The following is a 22,418-nucleotide window of genomic DNA, read 5'->3' as shown; positions in this document are numbered from 1 at the left end:
AAAAACAATTAGTTTTATAAAATGCAGTCAACCATTGCTAAAACTAATAATGTCAGTCAGGGAACATTTCAGCAATGAAGCCAACAGAGGTAGCCTGTTTAATGTTATCGCTGTTGTGTATCTGTCATTACAAAGAATGTATTTTCATCTGAGAATATGGGACAGTCTGACTGACTTTCACATGATACTTCAGAGTAAACACTGTTCTGCAGAACAGATCTGTTGCACCCAGAGGGATTGCCAAGAATGTAGCAAAGTTTAAGCTGTGAGAAATTATATTTCTTGCTCACAAATTATTTATCAAGTGAAGATACTTGCTTTAATAGAACTATAGTTTGAAAATGAAATTAGATTTAGGTAACCAAATGTATATTTTAGTAAAGGCCTCTGCCATCTTCAATGTACCATGTAGTCAAAAAATCTTTTAAACCACAAATACATTGACTACTAATTGGTTGCTTTTATGTTTGCACAGGTAATTTGGCCTCTGGAGATGCCATCAGGGGAGAGAACAGCCTCTATGACGATGGCAGGCTCAGGCTGACAGCATTTTTACCTGATTGTCATCTCATTAGTATTTAGTCAGAATGGATCCTTTACCAAACACCATTGCTGCAGTGGGTGGACATGGAGATCTGATTAACTCACAAGCAGAATTCCAAAAACTGTTAATTGATGAAAGAATGAGGTGTGAGCATCATAAAACCAATTACCAAACTCTAAAGGCAGAGCATACAAGGTATATAGTATTCTTCCCTTCTTTTTCTGTTTGAGTAAAAAAAAGCTAAATCAAGAGTCAAAAGAGTAAAGGGCTGGAGGGTGTTTTTTTGACAGTTTCTATGCTATTTCGGTACATATTCTCTTTCAGTAATGAAAAACTGTTTCTTACAAACAAATTAGTTGCAGTTATTCTGAACTATTAAGACAGTGTTCCTGCAAGACTTTTATCTTTCTTTTTTTTTTTTGCAAGTTACAATAGCATGATGAAAGCCATTGGTTTTCTGTGGCAAGCCACTCTGCTTAAAAAACATTCCACAGAGTGCCCCATTGCTGTAGGCTTGTGTTTGCCATCGGCTTTTGGAATGTTGAGTTTTCCCAATGTTTGATATGATAACTTTATTTAATACACTTGAGAAATATGCAAAGTATTGCAGTATCATTCTTTGTGCCTCTGAACTGTTGTTGTGTCTTAGTATTTTCGGTGTGAAAATTCTTCTTAACCATTAGATGGCTCATCTAAAGATAGATATGTTATAGTATAACATAAAAGGAAAAATATGCCTTTTTAGGTTGCAGAATGAATATACAAGATCACAAAATGAGCTCAAGCAGCTGCTACATGAAAAGCAAACTGTTCACGACAGATTTCAGGTTCTGCTTGCTGAATTCCGAGAAGAATTATTGGATAAAACTAGAGAAGTAGAGGAATTAAAGACACAGGTGAGGCTGTAATCTTTTCATCTAGGTTTTTTGAATGCGAGGCTTCTATAGTAAATTAGTCTTATAGTACTTGATTTGCATTTAGCTAGAGCATCTATTGTCACTTTTGTCAGTGCTTCAACAATTGTAATAAAGTAGTCTATATCCCCCCAAAAATCTCAGATTTATTTGTGCTTGATCTGTAGAATTCATTATCCTGCCCCTTTAAACAGCAGAGTCCCATATCACAAGCTGTTTTGAAACTCTTGTCAGTTTGTGTGGGATTAATTGGGGCGAGGGAGCAATTCTTACAGCCCGTTCCTGAGCCTTGCAGCAGCCAGGGACAGCGTGGCCAAGACGCTGCCGTGACACCTCCAATGAGGTTTCCCAGCTGCTACAAGGCTAAAAAAAGGTCTTTAAAACAAACAAAAATAAAAAGGGGGGGGGAAGCCCCATTGAAAACAGCGATGCTGCGCCAAGAAAAACCTGGAGCAGCAATGCTGTTGCTGGAGGGGATGTTCCCAGGCTGAAGGGGCTTGGGAAGCTGACTACAGTTAGCTCCACCCCTGGGAATGCCCCCTATACCATCGCTGCATTTCTCTTCTGGGATTCAGGCCCCGGAGAGGCTGCGGCCTTGGAAGAGCACCATGCAGCTCCATGGTGCTCAGGCGCTGACAGAACTGCCTCCACCGCCAGTGTAAGTGCCTCTTATTCCATAAGAGTCCACTTACACTGGCAGCGGGGTCACACCTGCCTCCAGACCACTTTCAGCCCAATCCTCAGGCATGGGCTGTAAAAGTCTCTTTGACTCTTGGGTTTAGTTTCGTAGTTCATTTGTTCCCAGTCTATACTGTTAAGCTTACCAGTAACCTATAGGAAGCATCTGAAGATTGAGATGCTTTTATCTACTTTAGGTTATCTTTTTTTCCCTTAAGTTGTGCAGAAATACAGAATCTGACAAGTTAGTGTGAGAATTCTGAGTACTGTTGACTAACTTAACTTATGACAGAATCCTTTTCCCTGAAAAGGTAAAAATAGTTATAGAAGGCTATAAAAAGAAAAATAGTGAGAGGTATCCCAGACTGCCTTTGTTTTCTTTTGACTAATGCCTACTTCGATTAATTATTGCACACAGTAAACATCTTTGTTGGGACCTTTGACGACAATACTTTTAATGATTTATTTAAAACTTTTTGATGCTGCCTTTCCACCCCACTTAGGATCAATTTATCAGTTGCTAAGTGAGAGTAGCCTTGCTGGTGTATAGGAGCTGTCTAGCTAGCCCTGTATCTTCATTCTTCCTGTACTTAAAAGTTGGGTACTGATGGAGTGTTTCTGTTTATTTTCATGAAACTAGGTGGGAAGAATACTGAGAGACGGTACCTGCAAACCCTGCACACTTTTAAAGAATATGGAAAATTTCACTATTTTACTATTTTGCTGTTACATATGTAGTCTTTGATACGGCAGTTAAATTCTGTACTTTTTTTTTGTTTTCTGTTGATATGTAGGTAATAACTCCACAAAAACTGGAATTACTGAAAGCACAAATACAGCATGATTTAGAAACACCTATGAGAGAACGGTTTCACAAGCTGGATGAGGTAGGGGGGGGAAACCAAACTTCTTAATAAAATGACAGCTGTTTCCCTAACCCTTACTTTTTTGTTCATAGTCCAAGGTCTTTTTCCTAGCCAAGGTGAGTTACAACTACCATATATACTCGCATATAAGCCGAGTTTTTCAGCCCAAAAAAAGGGTTGAAAAATCCCAACTCGGCTTATACGCGGGTCAATACGGTAGGTGGAGGGAGGGGGGGAACTTACCGCTGCCACCTCCAGCGTGCCTTCCCCCGGGCCAGGAGCGGCCTGCAGGAGCGGCCTGCGCGCCGGGGGGGGGGGGGGCGCCGCAGCCTCCAGTGCGCTTCCCTGGCCCAGGAGCGGCCTGCAGGAGCGGCCTGCGCGCCGGGGGGCGGCCGCCTCCTCCTCCAGCGCACTTCCCCGGCCCAGGAGCAGCCTGCACACCGGGGAGGGCCCGCCACCACTGCCTCCAGTGCGCTTCCCCCGGCCCAGGAGCGGCCTGCGCGGCCTCCTGCGAACCGGGGGGGGGGCCGCCGAAAGCTGACTGCCGCCTCCCGGTAAGTAGGGGGTTCAGGGGCTCTTCCCCTCCCCCCCTAGGGGTGTGTCTGGAGGGCCCGGGAGGCCCTTTCTCACCTTGCCAGGGGGAACATTCTGCCAGAAAACACTTAGGTACTGGCAACTGGCATTCTTACCCATTTGCAGGGCAGCACCTTCAGAAGGCTTTGCTCAGATGAATAATCACACACTTGTTCTTTTCAATTTAGGAAGTGGAAAAATATAGAACAGAATATAACAAACTCCGTTATGAACATGCTTTTCTCAAATCAGAATTTGAACATCAAGATGAAGAGCATTCCCGCATTTTAGAAGAAAATAAATTAAAATATGAATCTGAGGTAAGAATGAAAATATACCCCAAAAATCACATACAATTATTTATTTATTTTTAAATTGAAGCATCATAATTCAGGTCATGGATTTCATTATCTTTTTAAAAAACGGAGAGTTTCATGAGCACAGGCAATTTACAGTACAATCCAATGTATGTTTATTTGGAAGTAAGTCTCTCTGCGTTCAGTAGAGTTTACTTTCCAAATAAGCAGGCATTGGATTGAAGCTTCATAATCGCAGTGCATATTTTTGAATAATATAAATGAATAATTTCCTTGTTTCACTGCTATTGATAATAAAGTGAAAATAAACACTGGTTTTAAAAAATGTATTTATGCTTTTTGCTCAGACTGCCTGAAATGGGACTTCCTAACTCTTGCTTTGCATTTCCTAACAGAAGGAGCCATAGATAACATTATGGTAGTTTTATTAATAAATTGGTTAAAGATGGAATTATTTTCATTACTACAGATACTACATATTTTATGCATTTTGCTAATATTCTGGGGTTATCAAGTAAAAGCTTCACTACTGGATTAGCTAGTTTAATAATGGGATGTGCATGTAGATATAAACATGTTGGGCCTGATTCAGTCTGAATGCTAGTATGGTTTCTGCATGCTGAGGGTTCCGTTTGCCTCCTGGCCATATGAGCGTATTGGTGAGCCTGAAGGCAGTATGAGGGATAACTACAAGAAATGGAGGTCCATAATTCCTTCCTACACCCCCATTCAGACCTCCTGTTCTGTGTTTCTTGTAAGAAACAGAATTCCTGTCTGTTCTGTTCTGTTCAACTACCAATAGATAGCAAGACTGGATAAAGATAAAGAAGAATTGCACAACCAACTTCTTAGTGTTGATCCTTCAAGAGACAACAAACGAGTGGAAGCACTGCTAAGAGAAAAGGGCCAGCTAGTCCAGAAATTAAAGGGGTTAGAAGCTGAAGCAACAGAACTTAGAGCCCAGAGAGAAAACTCTGGTATGCAAGCGGAAAATGTGCAAAGAATACAAGTGCGACAGTTAGCTGAGATGCAGGCTGCAGTGAGATCCCTGGAGGTAAGGCGTTCCCGTTGTCTTCCTTTTCTGTGTTCAGGGGGTGTAAGTACAATTTGGCCATAGCGCCAAACTTCTATTAAGCTATCTAAGAAATGGCTTCTACCTGGCTCTCCAATAAGATTGTTTCCTTGCAAAGGAGTACTGGAAATATGAATGGACTACATAACCTTTTACATATTTTACATAACCTTTTAAGTCATGATGTTGGCAATAATCAATGTGTAGAATTTTTGGGGTGAGAAATGTTATAAATTATTTAATGCAGTGGGAACAGAGATATTGTGGTTCCAGAAATTACACAAATGCCTTTAGCAAAAAATAATAGTTATAAATATATGTTGATTCTAATAAGATACAAAGTAACATTTGATGTACAATGAATATTCTATTTAATCATTGGTTTGCTGTTGTTATTTTAATCTAGTGCCTAAACTCTACTAGATGCTTCATAAGAAATTAAAGGAACAATTCCCTATTGCAAAGTGGACTACAGTCTAAGATGTGTATATGTGTAGTTTATGTTCTGATAATACCAAAAGGCTCCAACCAGATTTGAGGGCTAAAAACATATTGCAGATGCAATCCTGAGTGCACATCTAAAAGTAAATTCCTTTAATATAAGTGGAAACACTTTCTGCATAAAAACCTTTAGGAATAGGGTCCAAGAGTTTCTTCCATAAAGCAACTTAAAACCTGTTTTCCCTAATTTGAAGGCAGAGAAACAATCGGTTAAGCTGCAGCTTGAGCGTGTTGAAAAAGAACTGCAGCTGAGTAATGAGCAAAATGCAGTCTTAACCAGCAAACTGCATAAAGCTGAACGGGAGATCAGTGCTTTGACTACAAAAGTAAGTGTGTTTTTATGGCTTATAGACTGTATTTTCAAAGCTGTTACAGGAAACATTATTGCAAAGTGTCTCTTTGGAATATTCTTACTATCCTTGAAAAGCACCCTTAACATTCTGTTTTCTGGAGCAAATGCTTAAGGCAGTAATGACTTACAGAAGTAACATTAGAGAAATTGCCTTATACTCAGATCAGCCAATGGCAATCTGTCTCAGTACTGTCTGTTCAGAGGCATACTTCTCACTGAGTTAGTAAACCTAGGTCTGTGATGTAACACTTTAGATTGTAGTTGAGGGGCTCATGGGATTAAATGTTTTTAAATACAAAACATTCCCCATACATAAACAGCTATGTGTCAGGGTGATTGGTTCTAGTCTAGCATTTTCCCTGACATTCTAGTTTTCTAATTGAGGGGAAGGTATATGTATGGCAGATAATTTAGTCACATGAGCCCTTAATTGCAGTCTAAAACAGTACAGGCCAGATGCTCAGCTGTGTAAAGCTGAGTTCTAGGAAAGAAAAAACAATCACAAAAGACTACTAGAGGTAATAGTTGCTGAAAGTTACTGAAAGGCAAGAAATAAGTGAAAAGAGAATAATGGCTATTACTAGGGATGCCAACCTCCAGGTGAGCCTGGAGATCCCTCAGAATTATAATTGATCTTCAGACTACAGAGATCAGTTCCCCTGGAGAAAATGGCAGCTCTGGAAGGTGGACTCTATGGCATTATACCTTGCTGAGGTCCCTCCCCTCCCCAAACCTTGTCCTCCCAAGGCTCCACCCCCCAATTCTCCGGTAATTTCTCAACATGGAGTTGGCAACACTACCAATTAGTAGAAGAATACAAGTAGAAGAAGCAAGGATTTATGGAGTTACGAAAGGCCCAAGGTTTTGACAACAGAGATGCTAGAATGGTACTGAAGAGGCAAGCTGCAATCTGAGAGAGAAAGTTCCTCTTTGCCTAGTGGAGCCATGTGAGAGTTTGTTAGCATAGATACAATCGGTCATCATTCAACAACCAGATGTGGAAAATTCCAGGTGCCCAGTCAGTGAATTTGCAGTTTTAATTGACAAGTGTAAAATTGATTGTTTCACATGCTAGAACTGGATTTTTTTCTGGCCATGTAAAGAATGTATATACATTGTCAGTTTCCTCAATGGGAAAAATCATAGGCAAAATATTCACACAGAGGAGCCAAGCCTGATAACTTGTAAAGTCGGATCAGTTACTGAACAGAGAGAAAGTCAAGCACTTAACAGCTAAGAAATGAACAGAAAGTGAATATAATGTAGCTGGGACCTTACAGAAACAGTATTCTTAATACGCACATCCTGACTGCCATTTGAAGGAAGCCTAATTTATTTTGAAGTGTATTTACAAGTCAGTCTAAAATATTTGTGTAGACTATACAATGTTGTTACAAAACATTTGAGAGAAGTCCTACAGATAGCAAATCACAGTTGGAGATAATACAAATGGAGATCAAAGGCTTATCATTTGTACAATCTCCAGCGGATAGTTTTTAATCGTTTTAAAAAGCTGCTTTTCAAACCAAAACTTAAATACACAAGGACAGAGATGTATTTAATCTATAATAGCAATGCTATAGTGAATGTTTAAAAGGGTATTTCCCCAATATGGAACCCGTGGGTGCCATGAAGCCACTGACATGCTTCCTGGTGCATGCTTGTTTCTTCCCCAAATTAAAGTGTTGATCCTGGTTTTCCTGCTCCTCAGGAGGTACTTCAAAAGACCCTGGAAGGGGGTCTGTAGAGAGAGCCCATTTGGAGATAGCTGCTTTCCTCATAGTGGGAAGGCTTGAAGTGGGATCTTCCAAATTGCCTCTCACTTTTGTAGTGATGCCTGCTACCTTTTTCAAAATTGCAAAAGTGCCCACTGGCTGATCAAGGTTGGGGGCCCCTGGTTTAGAACAGTCCTGTGATGAATGTAGAATCAATCAGTGGTCTCCATAAATTGTGAGAATGTTCAATAGCAAGCACAAAAAAATGAATAAAGTGGAGAATATAGAAGAACTGTTTTGAATAAGGAAAATGAATAGCCAAAATTCCCCCCCCACCTCTATTCCAGTGTGACGAAGAGAAAGTAATGCAAGGACAGGGAGATACTGAGTGGTATTTGTTGAGGTCAGTGGGGTCTAGGGGTCTCAAGGGGTCTCAAGGCTGCCTGTTTGAAGGCTGTTGAAACTATGCCCTGCCATAGAGAGGCATTTGTTTCCTTCTGAACCCACTTGACCAACTGTGTCCGGCTTGGCACCAATAGCCAGGAAAGGCAAGGGTCAAATCTATACAGGGTGGGCTGCACACTTCTAAACAGTCTGTCCACTTCATCACGTCTCACCAACTGAAAGTCATCCATACATCTGCACTCCGGTGGCATCCTGAGACTGAACTGCCCCAACTGTGGCATCTAGCTCATGACAGATGCAAGCATTTTTATCTGCAGATTGCATTGTAAAAGAGTCTTGGCAGACCTGTATGTTTTCCTGGTCTATATCCTCAGAGACCTGGGATGAGAGCCCCCTTACAACACAGAAAACCTCCTCCAGATGGCATTGCACAGATGCAGTGGTGGTGGAGCTTACTTCAATGCATAAATGGTTAATAGAAGTGTATCAAGCTATACTGCAAACAGTAAATCTTTGCAAAAAAAAACCAGAATTCACAATGCACTGATTAAGTTACCATGTAATTCTTAACTTTCTGTAACTTTTGCACACTGGCAAGCTTTGATTACATTTGACATTGCAAGTGGATTATGATTATAAATTTTCTATATTTACCTAATTCTCATTGCTTTTGTAATTACTATACTAGAACAGCTTAAATCATAGAAACTTTTAGTTCAGGCAATTCGTGTCGTCAGTGTTGTATTTCCACTTAAAAAAATGACAGTGTTCATGATGACACAGGCAGAAAGATGCATTTAAACTGTTCTAGATTCATAAGGAAGCATTAGCAATTTCAGATTCAAAGATAATCAGTGTGCAATGCTAGCAAAGTATTCTAAGGAAATGATGGCAGCAGCAACTGTTATTAATGAGCTAGTAATTTAATGTGTGCTTAAGACTATAATTCTTGCAGCATGAATTCTTGTTGAAGTGACAGATTGGTTTGAAAAACATAAATGAAAGAAAATAGCAAGTTGCCAAATGGTTCATACCTATCTGTCTGGTTAAAAGTAGTTGTAGAATACTGTAAGAAGTTTAGATTTGTGGCCATGAATCTGAATAAATTTATTTACGGCAAAGGCCAGAACAGAACAACCAGATACAACCTGTGAGAGATTAGGATCTCTCTTGTTTAAAAATATCGCAATTTAAAAACAATAATTTACCAGTCCCAAGGTTAACCTTACCCACATGGATCTTAATTGCAGCAGTGCAAAATTTGGCAACTTGAGAGAGACAAAAAGAGTCCCCATCCCAAAGAAGAAGTTTAATTACCTCTTCCTCTGACTCCATTAAATTAATAAGTCGATGGATCAGCTTCCGCCGATTGGTGGCCATTAACTACCATACCTGCCCATGGAAAGTAGGCTGATTGGTTCTCATGGAAACAAAAGCACGGTTATCATGGAAACAAAAGCATGCTATGCTATCAGCTCCAAAGGAAGAGGAGTGGAGATCTTCTAAACCTTCCTTCTACAGATACATCTACTTTTCAGTTGAGCATCTTTAGACCTTCAAGGCCATCCTAGCCCTGAAACCAAGGATAATTTGCCTAAACGTAGACAACAGATACACAAAGTACTTATTGTGTGGAACACCTCCATCAGTTCTTTCATGGGAGGGAACAGTCCACCATTAATCGCAGGACTCTGGAACCAGTAGATAAATTGGGTTCTGAAAATGCTTTCAGTTAGCTATTCATCACAGTTCCTTTTTTCAAGTCCTCAGAGAACCATCTTGGGATTCTTATAGCCATAGAACACCATGTCAGCATTTTGATAGAAAAAGTACCACAAAAAGAATGCTTGTAATCAGTGTTGAACTTTGATGGCTGTGTATTTTATAAGTTTCTAGTTTTTATGTGTGTGTTTTTTAACTGTTTCACAAGTCGTATTGGTTATTTCACATTCTAAAATTTCAGGAAGCCTCTAGGGGAACAGTGTAACTCCTTTGATAGCCCTGCCTCTAACCCTTTCTAAAAACTACTATGATAGAAACTGAAATCTGATGACAGTTTGTGTTCTGTAGGTTGAAGAACTTAAGCATTCGAACAAGTTAGAAATAACAAACATCAAGCTGGAAGCAGCACGAGCCAGGAGTGAGATAGAAAGAGAAAGAAACAAGCTTCAGACCGAAATGGATGGTAAAACTTTGTTACAGTCAGCAACTATATATACACAGAACTTTATATCTTACAATAATTATAAGTACAGTCCAAGAAGCACTGCTCTTCAGCAGGGGAAAGGACAGTGTCCATTATTTCACTGGACATCTGTTTATGTTAAATGGAGAAAATTAAGGAAGATTAATGTTGGTGACAAGTGTTGGTCTACAAAGTGATCCTCGCTGTTATGTGCTAATGTGGATGAACGTAATCATTGGCCGAATGATCATGAATATATGTATTTGTGATTCATTTATTTTGAGAGCATTTTTTTGCTATCATACATATGAATATTATGACTTATGAATATTCATTTTAAATTTCTAACCTTATCTATCTTTAAGAACAGCCATATTATAGCATTTGGTGGGGAAAAAAACAAACAATTTTTTAAAAACCATTCCTACACTGCAGTTTTAATCGCAGGAATATTTGTGAGATTTTTCTTTGGAATAAGAATTGCAATCCCATAATCATCTGTCAGTACCATAATCATCTGTCAGTACTCACACTAATACTAATTGTAAACCAGGGCTTCCTAGAGGCACCTGCTTGGCCACTGTGTGAACAGACTGCTGGACTTGATGGGCCTTGGTCTGATTCAGCATGGCTTTTCTTATGTTCTTAAATACTCATTACAAATAGGGCTCACTCCAGCCTAAGCTTAAGCACTTCTAAATCTCATTGGTTTCCACAGGAAAGTGTTATGCTTAGCTTTCTCAGTGAGATCAGTGGGAAATAAAAACTCTCTAGATGTCAAGAAGAAAAGAGATGTGTAGGGCAAGAATGGACTTGGTTAATGCTCAAGCGCTCGTCTCCTGGGCCAAGTTGCAATTGGACTTCCCGGTTTAAGGAGGTTTTCGACCTGACTCCAGGTTTTGGTGACGTCCAGATTTGGATGCCTTAAAAAACTGAAGTGTGTTCCTTGCCCAGCCTCCATTAAAGCACTATTTAGGATCATGGAACAAGCCTCAACTTGTTCAGGTGTCCAGAAGTTTCAGTCATGGTACTATGCATGAGAAGAGATGGGCAGGAAGGGATCACACATGCCCAAGATTAAACCTAGTTCATATTTGTGACAGACACAGTCCCCTGAATGCAGATAAAGGCTTGGATCCCGTGACATCTTTGCCCTTGTGCTTCTCTCTGGCTGCTGCAGAGGCATTTCTCCTCTGCATCACTTGCTTCTTCTTCTGCTGGTACTTCTGGTGTGCAAGGCCAGCATTTTTCAAGGAGCAAGCAGAAGTGCTAGCAGCAGAGGAAGCTATTGCCACAGGGGAACCATGTCATAGGATCCAGGCCAAAGCGTCTTCTGACATTTGTGTTAAATTTATTTTAAATTAACTTTCTCAAGTAGGGATACAATTCTCAGGGACTGTATCCTGTTCCCAAAGGTTCTTCCTAGTTAACTTTCAGGCAGAGTTTCTCATTTATAGCCGGAATGGGCAGTGGGGAGCATTTAGCAAGGCATTAAACAAGAGAGTAGTTAACACAGCTACAAGAGATTCTTGAGTGTGAAAAAGCAGCATTTTAAATAACAGATATCACTAGGCATGCTGAATACTAACTTTTTAAATATATAAAACCAGAATTACGCTCAGATAACGGAATACTGAAGACGACATTAGAGCGGCACAAAGTGCTTTTAATGGAAAAGGATCGTGAGTTAGTACGCAAAGTACAAGCTGCAAAGGAAGAAGGCTTCCAGAAGCTTGCAGCATTTCAGGAGGAAAAGTAAGTACCTTTGTGCATTTTGTTGTCGAGTCCTTATACAGAGTTAAAAACAAACAAACTGAGAGCGGTAACAGCCTGTTTCTCTGTTACTGTATATTATGCATTATGTCTCAGCTATAAAGCCTTTGTAGTTATTGCTGCTGATTAATTTCTACCACACTTTTGAGTCTTGAAAGTGCTTTACAGTTATCTGACATTTCTTTGACACAAGCACAATTCTTTTTAATTTCAATGGAAATCCTATTTCAATCTGTACCTTTTTTCTCCTGCCATCCTATTAGTATGGAATTCTTGGAGAATGTATCCTTCTCCCAAGGGGTTCTTCCTTCCAAACTACAGGCAGGTATGAGAAAGCAGCAGAGTTGGCAGATGGAGGCATTTGGCAAGACTATCCAAGAGAGCAGGAAACATGGCAGGTTGAGCACATCAAGTTTATATAAGACAGTTCATCAGGCAGGCATTATATTTGGCAGAAACATAGAGCCATCCTCTGTCCTGAGCAGGTAGAGAATGGGACTGGGTGAGTGTGCCGCCTACAGCACTACAACTGCCCCTTCTGCCTTTGACATGTGAGTTTTGACATTTTGCCCAAAGGTGGAACTATGTCATGAGTAGTTTCATAATGCTAACTGGTTTGTTTTTGTAACTGAATGGAATCATGCATATTGAGATGTGGTCTTACTGGGTTCTACAGATATTTGTGCACACTCAATCCCCTTCCTCCCTAGAATGCAAATAAAACGTGTTATCTATCACCCTAGTGGCAGAAGTGCTTACTGCTGAGGGGAAGAGGACAAATATAGCATTCAGCTCTGTATCTCCCCTCTCTGAAACATCTGCAGTGCTTGCATACATGACAGGCAGGCAGAACATTTGTCTCAGTACCCAAGAAGGGAAGAACTTGAGCAAACAAGCCACTGCTTATATTGAATTGAAGCCCTCCTCAATGCAGTGAGCCAATAATGTGATCAGTGTAAACACTTTCGAAAGGCAGACCTACCAATGTAAACCACTTTGGTGACAGAATCTGTGTAGTTCTGCTGATTGGTGAACATCCCTGTCACATAACTGATCTCTGGTAACTCTTAAAGCAAGCAGCTAGGCCAGTTTCTAAGCCAGGCAGCAGCAATAATGGCAAGATCCAAAGATTCTGAATCTGTTGTTCAATTTTGCTCAGTTCAATGTGGATTGCTTACCAAAAGGTGTTTTGGGTTTTGATTAGCTAAATATCTGAATGCATATCCCTAGCTTCCATGGGGTGGTTGGCAGGGCTGGGCTATTGATGATTTAAGTAATATGATGAAGAAATAAAAATTATCGCTGCCTTTCTCAGCTAATAAATATTGCATAATGTTTCAGACTGGAACTTGAAACCAAATTGGCAGAAATGGAGAAAAACAAAATGGAGCAAGACACTGAGAGGCATTTGGAAAAGGATCAATATGAAGAGAAGATATCTGCTCTGCAGTTGGCAGAAGAGTCCAACAGAAGGGAAATTCAGAACCTTAGGTAATGTGGAGTGATAATGGTAATTAGGCTTATACATTTTAAATATTTTATGGAACATGGCATTCCATGCTGCACAAATATACATAAAATGTGAATGTGGATCTTAACACCTAGCAGCTTGTGTGTAAGTTGACCAGAAAAAGTGTCTGCTTTCCTCCAAGAATGAGTTCATACATAAATTAAAAATATAAATGGAAAATTCTTAACTTTGTAGCTATTTCTCTGCTAACATCAGCATGTTTATATTTCTTCTTGAAATGTCTCCGTCTGTTCACAGTTATGCAGTACAGAAACCTGGAAGACCTAATTGATGAAACTCTGTCATATTTTAGTGGTGGTTTATTCATAACATTTTAAAAATGTGTATATTGGATTTTTAATTTTATCATTTGTATCTGCTATAAAAGTTTCCTTCTATTAAGAATTTTCACTCTTGTAGTGAGCCTTTTCTATGTCCAGCCACACGCTGACACCCATTCATAATTATCTACCTGTAGCAAAAGTACAAATCTAATTAATTAATTAATACATTTATATTCCACCTTTCCTCATGGTTCAGATTAGCAGAAGAACCAGTACAGAAGACAAAGACAAAAGAAAGGTGCAAACTAAATAGGGGCACAGATACGAAATAAAGATGGTAATTGATACTGTCTTTTTAAACAAAAATTCCCCGTATGTATTTATTTCTGTCCTTTTGAAACCTGAGTTTTATATACTCATTGGCTGCCATGTTCACTAATTTTTATGTCCAGCTTTCTGTGTCTGGTTGGGTCAGACCTTTTCATTTATGCAGTGTGTAATTTTTAATTATTTTATACCAAATCTTTTGTATCTTCATTAAATTTTAAATAGCTGACAAGGTATCTTTATACCATCATTTTAAAAGATATAGTTACTCACTTGTTCAAATTCAACAAACGCTAGACATTCCCTATGTTTATGATCCAAAGTGACGCTCCATCTCTTGCTCTCCCAAGAGGCATCAATAGCAATGATCTTTTATTAAAGCATTTCTGCTGTTTCTTTTCGATCCATGGGGGAGAATTAATACCGGATCGCGCCACCGTTCATTGCTCTGGAGTTTGTTTTCCCTCAGTTCTTTATGCCACTCTCTATCAGTTTAAATTTCAAAATATCAACCATGCATAAATTGTTTTATATATTTCTAAAAATACTACATTGTGTTACTTTTGTAGGCTAAAGCTTCAACAGCAAGTTATTAATTCTGAAGAGCTAGAAAAAGAGAGAAGTGACAATGCTAATCTAAAGCAGGTGAGGGTTTGATGTCATGTTCCTTTGTCTTTTTGTGATAGAGCCAGTCAGTTTTAATTCAGAACCCAACAGATTTAAAGGAAATTTGTGTTCATGAGTTTCACATTTGGGCTTGCCAGTTTTAAAACCTTCTGCCCTTTAAGAACCAATACTGGAAAAAAAGCTCTGCTGGAGTAGACAAGAAACCCATTTGGTCCAGCATTCTGTTTTCAGTGGCAGCCAACCATATGACTTTATGAACTCACAAGGCTGGAAACAGCACCATGGCTGGACACATCTGGCTTGCCCTCTAAAAGTTTTTACAAGTGGCACAGCATTAATGTCTTATGGTTGTGTTTTTTGTTTTTGTTTTTTGCAGCACATCCAAGATTTGCAGCTCCGTGTGACTTCACTTTCACAGTCAGAGAATGACTTGCTAGATTCCAATCAGAAACTCAAGGAAATGCTGGAAAGATTAAAAAATGAATGTCGAAATGCAAGAAGTCAAGCAGAGAGGACTCAGTTAGATGTAGAGAGGTATACTTTGTATCTTAATGCAGGCCTTGAGAAATATTCTTTGTCTCTAGGAGCCAGCCAAAAAAATTAGGAGGCTAGCTCATTCTTCAGAGTTTTGTATTTAATGCCCAGATTTTTCTAAATAGAGGTTGAGCATCCCTTTTCTGGACATCCGATATCCGGACTGATCCAAAAACTGGACTTTTTCAACTGGCATGCAAGCATTATTCACAGGCTCTCAGCAGTGCCACTGATGGTTCAATGTACAAAATTATTAAAAAAATTGTTTAAAATTACATTCAGGCTATTTTTATAAAGTAAAGTAAATGAATTTCATGTTTAGTCTTGGGTCCCATCCCCAAGGTATTACATACATGTAACAATTCCAAAATATTCCAAAATATGGAAAGATCCTAAATACAGACCACTTCCGGTCCCAATCCAGATAAGGGATACTACATCTGTATTGACAAACAAAAATAATCCTAACCTTATTTTAATTTTTAAATTTTATATCCTGCTTTTCTCCCTAATTGGGACTCAGAGTGGCTTATCACACTGTTCTCCCTTAATCCTCACAGCAACAACCTTGTGAGGTAGGTTAGATTGTGAGATATTGTGGTGGGCCCAAGGTCACTTGGCCAGGCTTCTATGGAAACAGGAAGGTACTAACACTAGCCCAGGGCTTTTTTGGTGGCGGTACTCACTGGTACTGAGTACTGGCACCTTTTTTTAGGCACTTTACTTTGCTAAAGAGTCACTGTGGTGTCCAGTACATCCTAAACATAATTTTTTTCTGAATAAATCACAACTTGAGATCCATAGACAGAGTAGGTATAAGCTTTAAGACCATAGAAGAAGAAGAATAGATTTTAATATCCCACTTTACCTTAAGGAGTCTCAGAATGGCTTAGAATCACATTCCATTCCTCTGCCCACCACAGCCACCTTGTGGTGGGGCTGAGAGAGTTCTGAGAGAACTGTGACTAGTCTAAGGTCACACAGCAGGCTTCGTGTGAAGTACTGGGGAATCAAACCCGGTTCTCCAGATTAGAGTCTCCCACTCTAAATCAGTATGCCACACTGGCGCATATTGTATTGCTTTGGCAGAATAGGGCGATTAATTCCTTATTCCATTCATCCCTGAGACTCTGCATATCATATTTTTTAATCAACATAAAATATTTATAAACAAATACTGTAGGTTTCATTTTCTGGATCTATTCTATTAGAGTTTTCAGGAGCAAAGGAAATTTTGGGACACTTAATGCTGCAGGGCCATATTTTGATAACAACAGATGTTGCCATTGTAAATATTGCCATTAAACAGAAATTGACAAGTCATATCTAGACCTCAGCTGAGAATATTAAAAAACCCTCATCATCGTAGTCTATCAATTGGTCCAACGTACAAATCCCCATTGGTCCAAGATGATAAGTTCCATAAAAATGATTTTTTATAGGAGTCATTACATGATATTTATGAATGTGTGACTCAGTCAGCAGTCAGCAATTTCAAGACATAGGGCCTTGGGATTTGTCAAGTTCAGCTGTTTTGATATGATAGCATGATTAAGTATTTATAGTGAGTTCTTAAGTGCCCTTGACAAGTTGTTGTTTCTGGAGGTCGAGAGTTCACTTAATCCATATTGATTTATTTAAAAACTTTCCTGGTGCTTTGGAAGAAGCATTATTGTATGCATGCAACCCTTGTATACAAGGATCTTTAGTTGTAAGAAAAGAGTGGATGAGCACATTGTTTCAGCTGGATACGCTTTCATATCTTAAAGTGATATTTGTTTTTTATTTAAATGTATCTGATCCCTTGGAACTTGTTACTAGCTCTTAATGCATCTAGTTCCAAAGAGTCTGGGCCTAATTACTACACTCATCAGCAAGCGTCAATGTGCTACATTTGGAGATGTGCCACAGTGGAGACTTGTTTCATTTTCTGGGTCGGAGGGGCGAGGGGGGGGCGAGGGAGAGAGAGAAATGGGGCTTTAATTAGGGTATTTCCCCGAGAATGCAGATTTAAACATCAAAATGGGTTGCTTTTGCTGCCAGTGCAGGCTCCAAGTTTGGGAGAGTCCCAAGGCAAAACTATCTCTGGTGAACCCCTGTAGCAGCCCTCCTCTTTGTTGCCCATCTAAGTGGGTGGGTAGATGAGAGTGGACAAGGCAGCAAGGAGGATCCACAGAGGGTTTCAGCAGTGGAAGGAGGAGCCTCTTGGAGTGCTGGCATCCGCCCAAGGAGGCCGATGCCCGGACACCATCCCTATATGCTGCTGAACTTAATGGATGTTTCATAGCCAGTGTGGCTCCAATAGAATTTCCCAGCACATGAAGCCTTTTCTCCTCAGGTTTGTTGCCATGATTGCTACATGAAAGTGGATGCTGAAAGCTACTGTAATTTAAACTCTGCTCTTGGTGTATCTAGCATAATGTTTCCCATGTAGCGAAGGCATGCTTTTTCTAAATTAATTTTGGGGACACAATTCTCATGCCCCAAAGCTTTATTTTTAGTGTAAAAGTATAAAGTAGCACCTTATAATGGAATCTGTCCCATGGGACTGCACTAGCCTTTGTTCTGCATGTTTTGCTCTTGATTGGAAGAGAAGTAATCCCATAGCAACAACTCAGGAAGAGGCACAATAAAGAAGTCATAAATGGAGAGACATGGCAGAATTCCTCACCACAGTGTTGGCTGGTTGGAAGGAGAAGAGGCAAGAGGTGAATCACACAGCAGTGTAACATGCAGCTCTCTCTGTGGATTCATGGAAACTTTTAATTATTGCTCCTCTAACGCTTGCAATTCTGCTGCTTCCAGATGGCCTCCCCCCATTGCTCCACATTGTTACTGTTTAACTGGAAGTCTGTCTCAGTCCACATTCACTTGCCTATTTGCTCAGATCGTCATAATGAATCCCCACTCCTTGTCCTTCATTACCTGAAGGACACATATCATTACCTGATATGTGGTCATATCAGCAAGAGCTTTTTCCACCTCTGGAATGCTGTCTTTTGAGGGAGACTGAATAACAGTTATTAGTCAAATGCAAGAGTAGGTTTTTCTCCCAGGTATGCCATAAAAAAGAAGACAAAGGGCTTGTCTTACATTCACTTACAAGTTACAGTTTTGTGTGTATAACATTTTAAGGGGGTCGTCTGTAATTAATGATTTTTGGCCTATTTATTTATTTCCCCTTTCTCCCAGATGGGAGCCAAAGCAGCTTACATCATTCTTCTCTCCTCCATTTTATCCTCACAACAACCCTGTGTTGTAGTTTAGACTAAGAGAGTGTGACTGAACCAAGGCACCCAGCAAGCTTCCATGGCACAAGTGGGGATTCGAACCTGGGTCTCCCAGATACTAGTCTGACACACTTAACCACTACACCACACTGGCTTCTGATCTTTTTTTATTTGATTTTTTTCCTTCGACTGTTTTGACTTTCAAATTTGTTATGTTATGATCATGATCGCTGAATTTAGTATCTTGATAGATTCATTTTTATATCTCATTATTGATAGCCACCCTGAAGAATATACTATCTTAATAATTAATAATAAACAACTGTAAGAAATTTGCCCTGTAGGTTGCGCATGTGCACTTTCCTTGCTTTATGCGCCAAACCCTTAGAGAGAAACAGGATTGGTAAGGATGTCTGTGGTGATCAACTACGTAGAGGCATCCTGCTAACTGGGCTAGGTCTGCAAGGTAACAATTGCTTATTTTTCCCCCTTAGGAATTTGGAAGACAAACGTGTGGAGTGGTTGGAAGAAAAACATAAACTCATCCAGCGCATCACAGAAGGAGAAGAAACATGTAACCAGATGAAAGAGAAATTGCACCGGGCAGCAGTTGCTCAGAAAAAGGCATGTCACTCATGATGTATTGCTGCACGAAGCGTTTTATTCTGGGTTAGGTGACTTATGCTTCTGCATGGTGGGTCTGATTTGTAGCAGACTGACAGTGCCATCCTAAGCAGAGTTACACCCTTCTAAACCCATTAACTCCAGTGCTTAGGATGGGCCTGTTAAAATCCAGATTTCTAAAGCACCATATTATTGTTAGTAACAATAATACCTTTGCATTTTAAGTGGCTGAAAGGTAATAAAGGCTGTCTTGAGATGTTAAATGATGCTTTTGTTATTGTATTTTTGTACATTTATAGAACAAAGACACAGAAAAAGTACTGAAATATTGGATCCTAAATAAAATCCCAGTACAGGTTTCCAGTTTCAAAATACTGTTTTGTTATCCTAAATCATAGATAGGATTTCTTGTCTAACATATTCATTCAGTGTAATTCTGTTCCAATAAAACAAAGCCACTGTTTTCTAAATTATTCATATGAACCTATTTTCCCTTCCCAAAGTAGTTTATAAGAAGTTAATATACTTATTGCTGTAATATTCCAGCTCTTTCTTTTCCAGGAGTCCATTAAAGGATACTGATCTTGCTTCCAATACTTAGCAATAAGAAGTTTGGCCCTTGTCAACAAATTGTGAAACGATTATAATTTCCTTCCAGAGCTCTTCAAATAACCAAGCTGGGCTACAGTGGATAATAACACTGATAATCTAAGTACCTTTTTTCAATAAATTTGGGTTTTCAAGCAATACCACCAGATATGAATAAAAGACCCAGTGGATGAATTGCATCTTCAACATAAATCATTTCCAGTACCAAACATTTTTCTTAATTCTGATGGGAATATAATAACACCCGCAAATACTTGTAGAAGAAGAGTTGGTTTTTATATGCCAACTTTCTCTACCACTTAAGGAAGAATAAAACCTGCTTACAATCACCTTCCCTTCCCCTCCCCACAACGGACACCCTGTGAGGTGGGTGGGGCTGAGAGAGTGTGACTAGCCCATGAAGCTTTTAGTGGAACAATGTGTGGATTTCAAGTAAACTTTAACTAAAACTGAATTTTGGTTTGTGTATTGGTAAAGGGGCCAACAATGAACTAATACACACCAGAGCCAGTTGAACGTTTTATATATGACTATATTTTTCTTGCACAAAGATTCTCACAACCCAGTTATTTTTAGAGCGCTGCAGAGTTGTAGCCGCCTGCTTTGCCCTCATCCTACATTCCAAAGAAATCAACTAAAATGGAAAAGGAAATGAAGAAAGAAAAGGCTTTCTACACTTACCAGTATTCCTGTTCTTCTTAATGACTCTGTCCCCCAAAATGCACTTGCTCTATCTTTATTTCTGTAGTTTTTCTTCCCTTTGCAAAGAATGTATGTGATACAGCAAAAATAAATCCTTCTCCTTGTTTCTCATAACAGAGTCCAAAGGGATATAGTCCCCCATCCAACTTTTCTAATGTGTCCATATGCCATATTTCCTAAATTATAAGACTAGTTGCTTAGTATTATTATATCAATGCTCTTCCCCAGTCTTTGAGTTTAATTTGATCATTTTGGATCAGATTTCACATTAAAGCTAATAGGGGAGGAAGTGTAATGCTGCATATTAAAGTTCTGAGAGTCGTCAGTCAATCAGGATAGGCATCCCTAAATATACCGATTTATTGTTTACAGAGAAAGACGCTCAATGACAATAAGCAAAAGAAACTGTTGGAGAAAATAGAGCTCTTAGAAGCCAAGAAAGAAGAATTGGAAACCGAAAAACAGGTGTTGAATAGGTAACTAGATGTTTGTTCAGATTGCAGTATGCTTCAACAATATGGTAACTGCCAATATGATAAAACAATATTGCTGCATGATTAGAGGTGTTATTTGCTTCTGCACGTCTGAAGAATACGTAATTTAAAGTCTTGTGCTGGAAAGCTGATGTGGCACCTTTTACTGTTTATTTCAGACAAAATGTTCCTTTTGAAGAACATGTTCGCCTTCAGAAAAGGCTAAAAGATTTGCAGCGCAGACATAATGAATTTCGCCAGTTAATTCTGTTTCCCAACATCCCAACTCTGAATCCACTCAGTTTATTGTCTTCAACCTTGGTTCCTGGACCTGAGGCATCCTTCTCTCATCTGCAAGTGGGTGACTCATTACGTAAAAAATCCCCAAAGGTTCATTTTACAGGGCAGTTGCAATCACATAAGCAGTAATAAAAGGGAAAGGTGCAAGATACTTTAAAAGCTGCCAGGAATGTGTTTTCTGTAAGTTTTGAATACCAGATAGTATATAAAGCGCACACACAGTATCTTATGTTAGGTTATAAATTTCAATGGTAAATTCAGAATCCAAACAGCTACTTTAAGTGATGCTCAAGAGCTTGGACATACCTTGTGAAGGTTTTGTTTTGTTTGTTTGCTTTACTTTAAGCCCTTTGTCCTATCCTAAACTGCATTCCTAATGTGGCTTAGAGCAGGAGAGGGCAGAGAGCTTCTGGGAGCTTCTTTATTTTTTCAAGAGCCTCAGGGGCTGCCATTCACAAAACAGCAGATTGGTGGCTGGAGCATGCAGAGCAAAGGTGTGTGTGCTTCCTTCAATGCAAAAGGGGAGAGAAACTGCAATAGATTTAAAGGGGAGGATAGGAAAGGGATTACAGCAGCACCGGAAGATGGGCAGGGGGTTACTCTTAATTGCTTGTAGAATGATTGGCCACTCCTGAGTGACCTTTTACCTACCCCTGGCTTGGAGAACTGCTGTTCCAGAAACAGAAACACAAAACCATTTTGGGTGTGCAGATCTAGTTGTCAAAAACCTTATGGTTTCCATATTCATTTCCTTTACCTCCTATGGTAGAACATACATGAATCTGAACTATTGGGGTCATACAGTTAGAGGAACACTCCTTGTTGACCAATGCAGCATGCAGATAAACTGCTCCAGGCCACAACACCCTTTTTAAGGTGATCTTCAGTACTTTTCAAGTTGCTCAGGCACATACTTCCTGCTTCCGCAGCACGTTGTGTTGGGACACTTTATTACAAGTAAAAAAGACATAAGCATGAGAACAGTTTGCCTTTTCCACAGCAGTCGCTCTAACTTGCTTCATCATAAAAGTATTGTTCAGAGCAGATATATCTGTAAACATTGCTAAATGTCACTTCCTCCTTTGGTTTGCTTAATTTCAAGGAGGAACAGCATCAAAGAGAGCTTTCCCTGCTTCGCAAACGCCTGGAAGAACTAGAAACCACACAGAGGAAACAGTTGCAAGCACTTGGTGCCTCTACTGAACGAGTTAAATTGGTAGCAAGTAATGGTAGAAATAAGCATGTTGAAGAGGATGACCTGCCATCTGGGGACTCTATATATGCTCCTAAACTAAACTATTAG

The 22,418-nt window shown here is 39.5% G+C and overlaps 1 protein-coding gene across 1 annotated transcript; it reads left to right on the top strand.

Annotated features, from left to right (window-relative positions):
- Positions 1–480: 480 nt before the first annotated feature.
- CEP83 (centrosomal protein 83) lies at positions 481–22,418 on the top strand. Its single transcript, XM_056846771.1, has 15 exons — positions 481–739; positions 1,290–1,440; positions 2,931–3,023; positions 3,764–3,895; positions 4,695–4,946; positions 5,660–5,791; positions 10,008–10,122; positions 11,733–11,877; positions 13,237–13,386; positions 14,586–14,661; positions 15,020–15,177; positions 18,902–19,031; positions 20,715–20,818; positions 20,995–21,172; positions 22,218–22,418. Exons 1-15 carry the CDS (start codon positions 588–590, stop codon positions 22,416–22,418), a joined length of 2,169 nt encoding a protein of 722 aa, XP_056702749.1. The 5' UTR covers positions 481–587.

Source organism: Euleptes europaea, chromosome 3 (assembly GCF_029931775.1).
Source record: "Euleptes europaea isolate rEulEur1 chromosome 3, rEulEur1.hap1, whole genome shotgun sequence".
NCBI classification, from domain to species: Eukaryota; Metazoa; Chordata; class Lepidosauria; order Squamata; family Sphaerodactylidae; genus Euleptes; species Euleptes europaea.
Note: the sequence above shows the minus strand (reverse complement) of the source record. Positions and strands in the feature narration are given on the sequence as shown.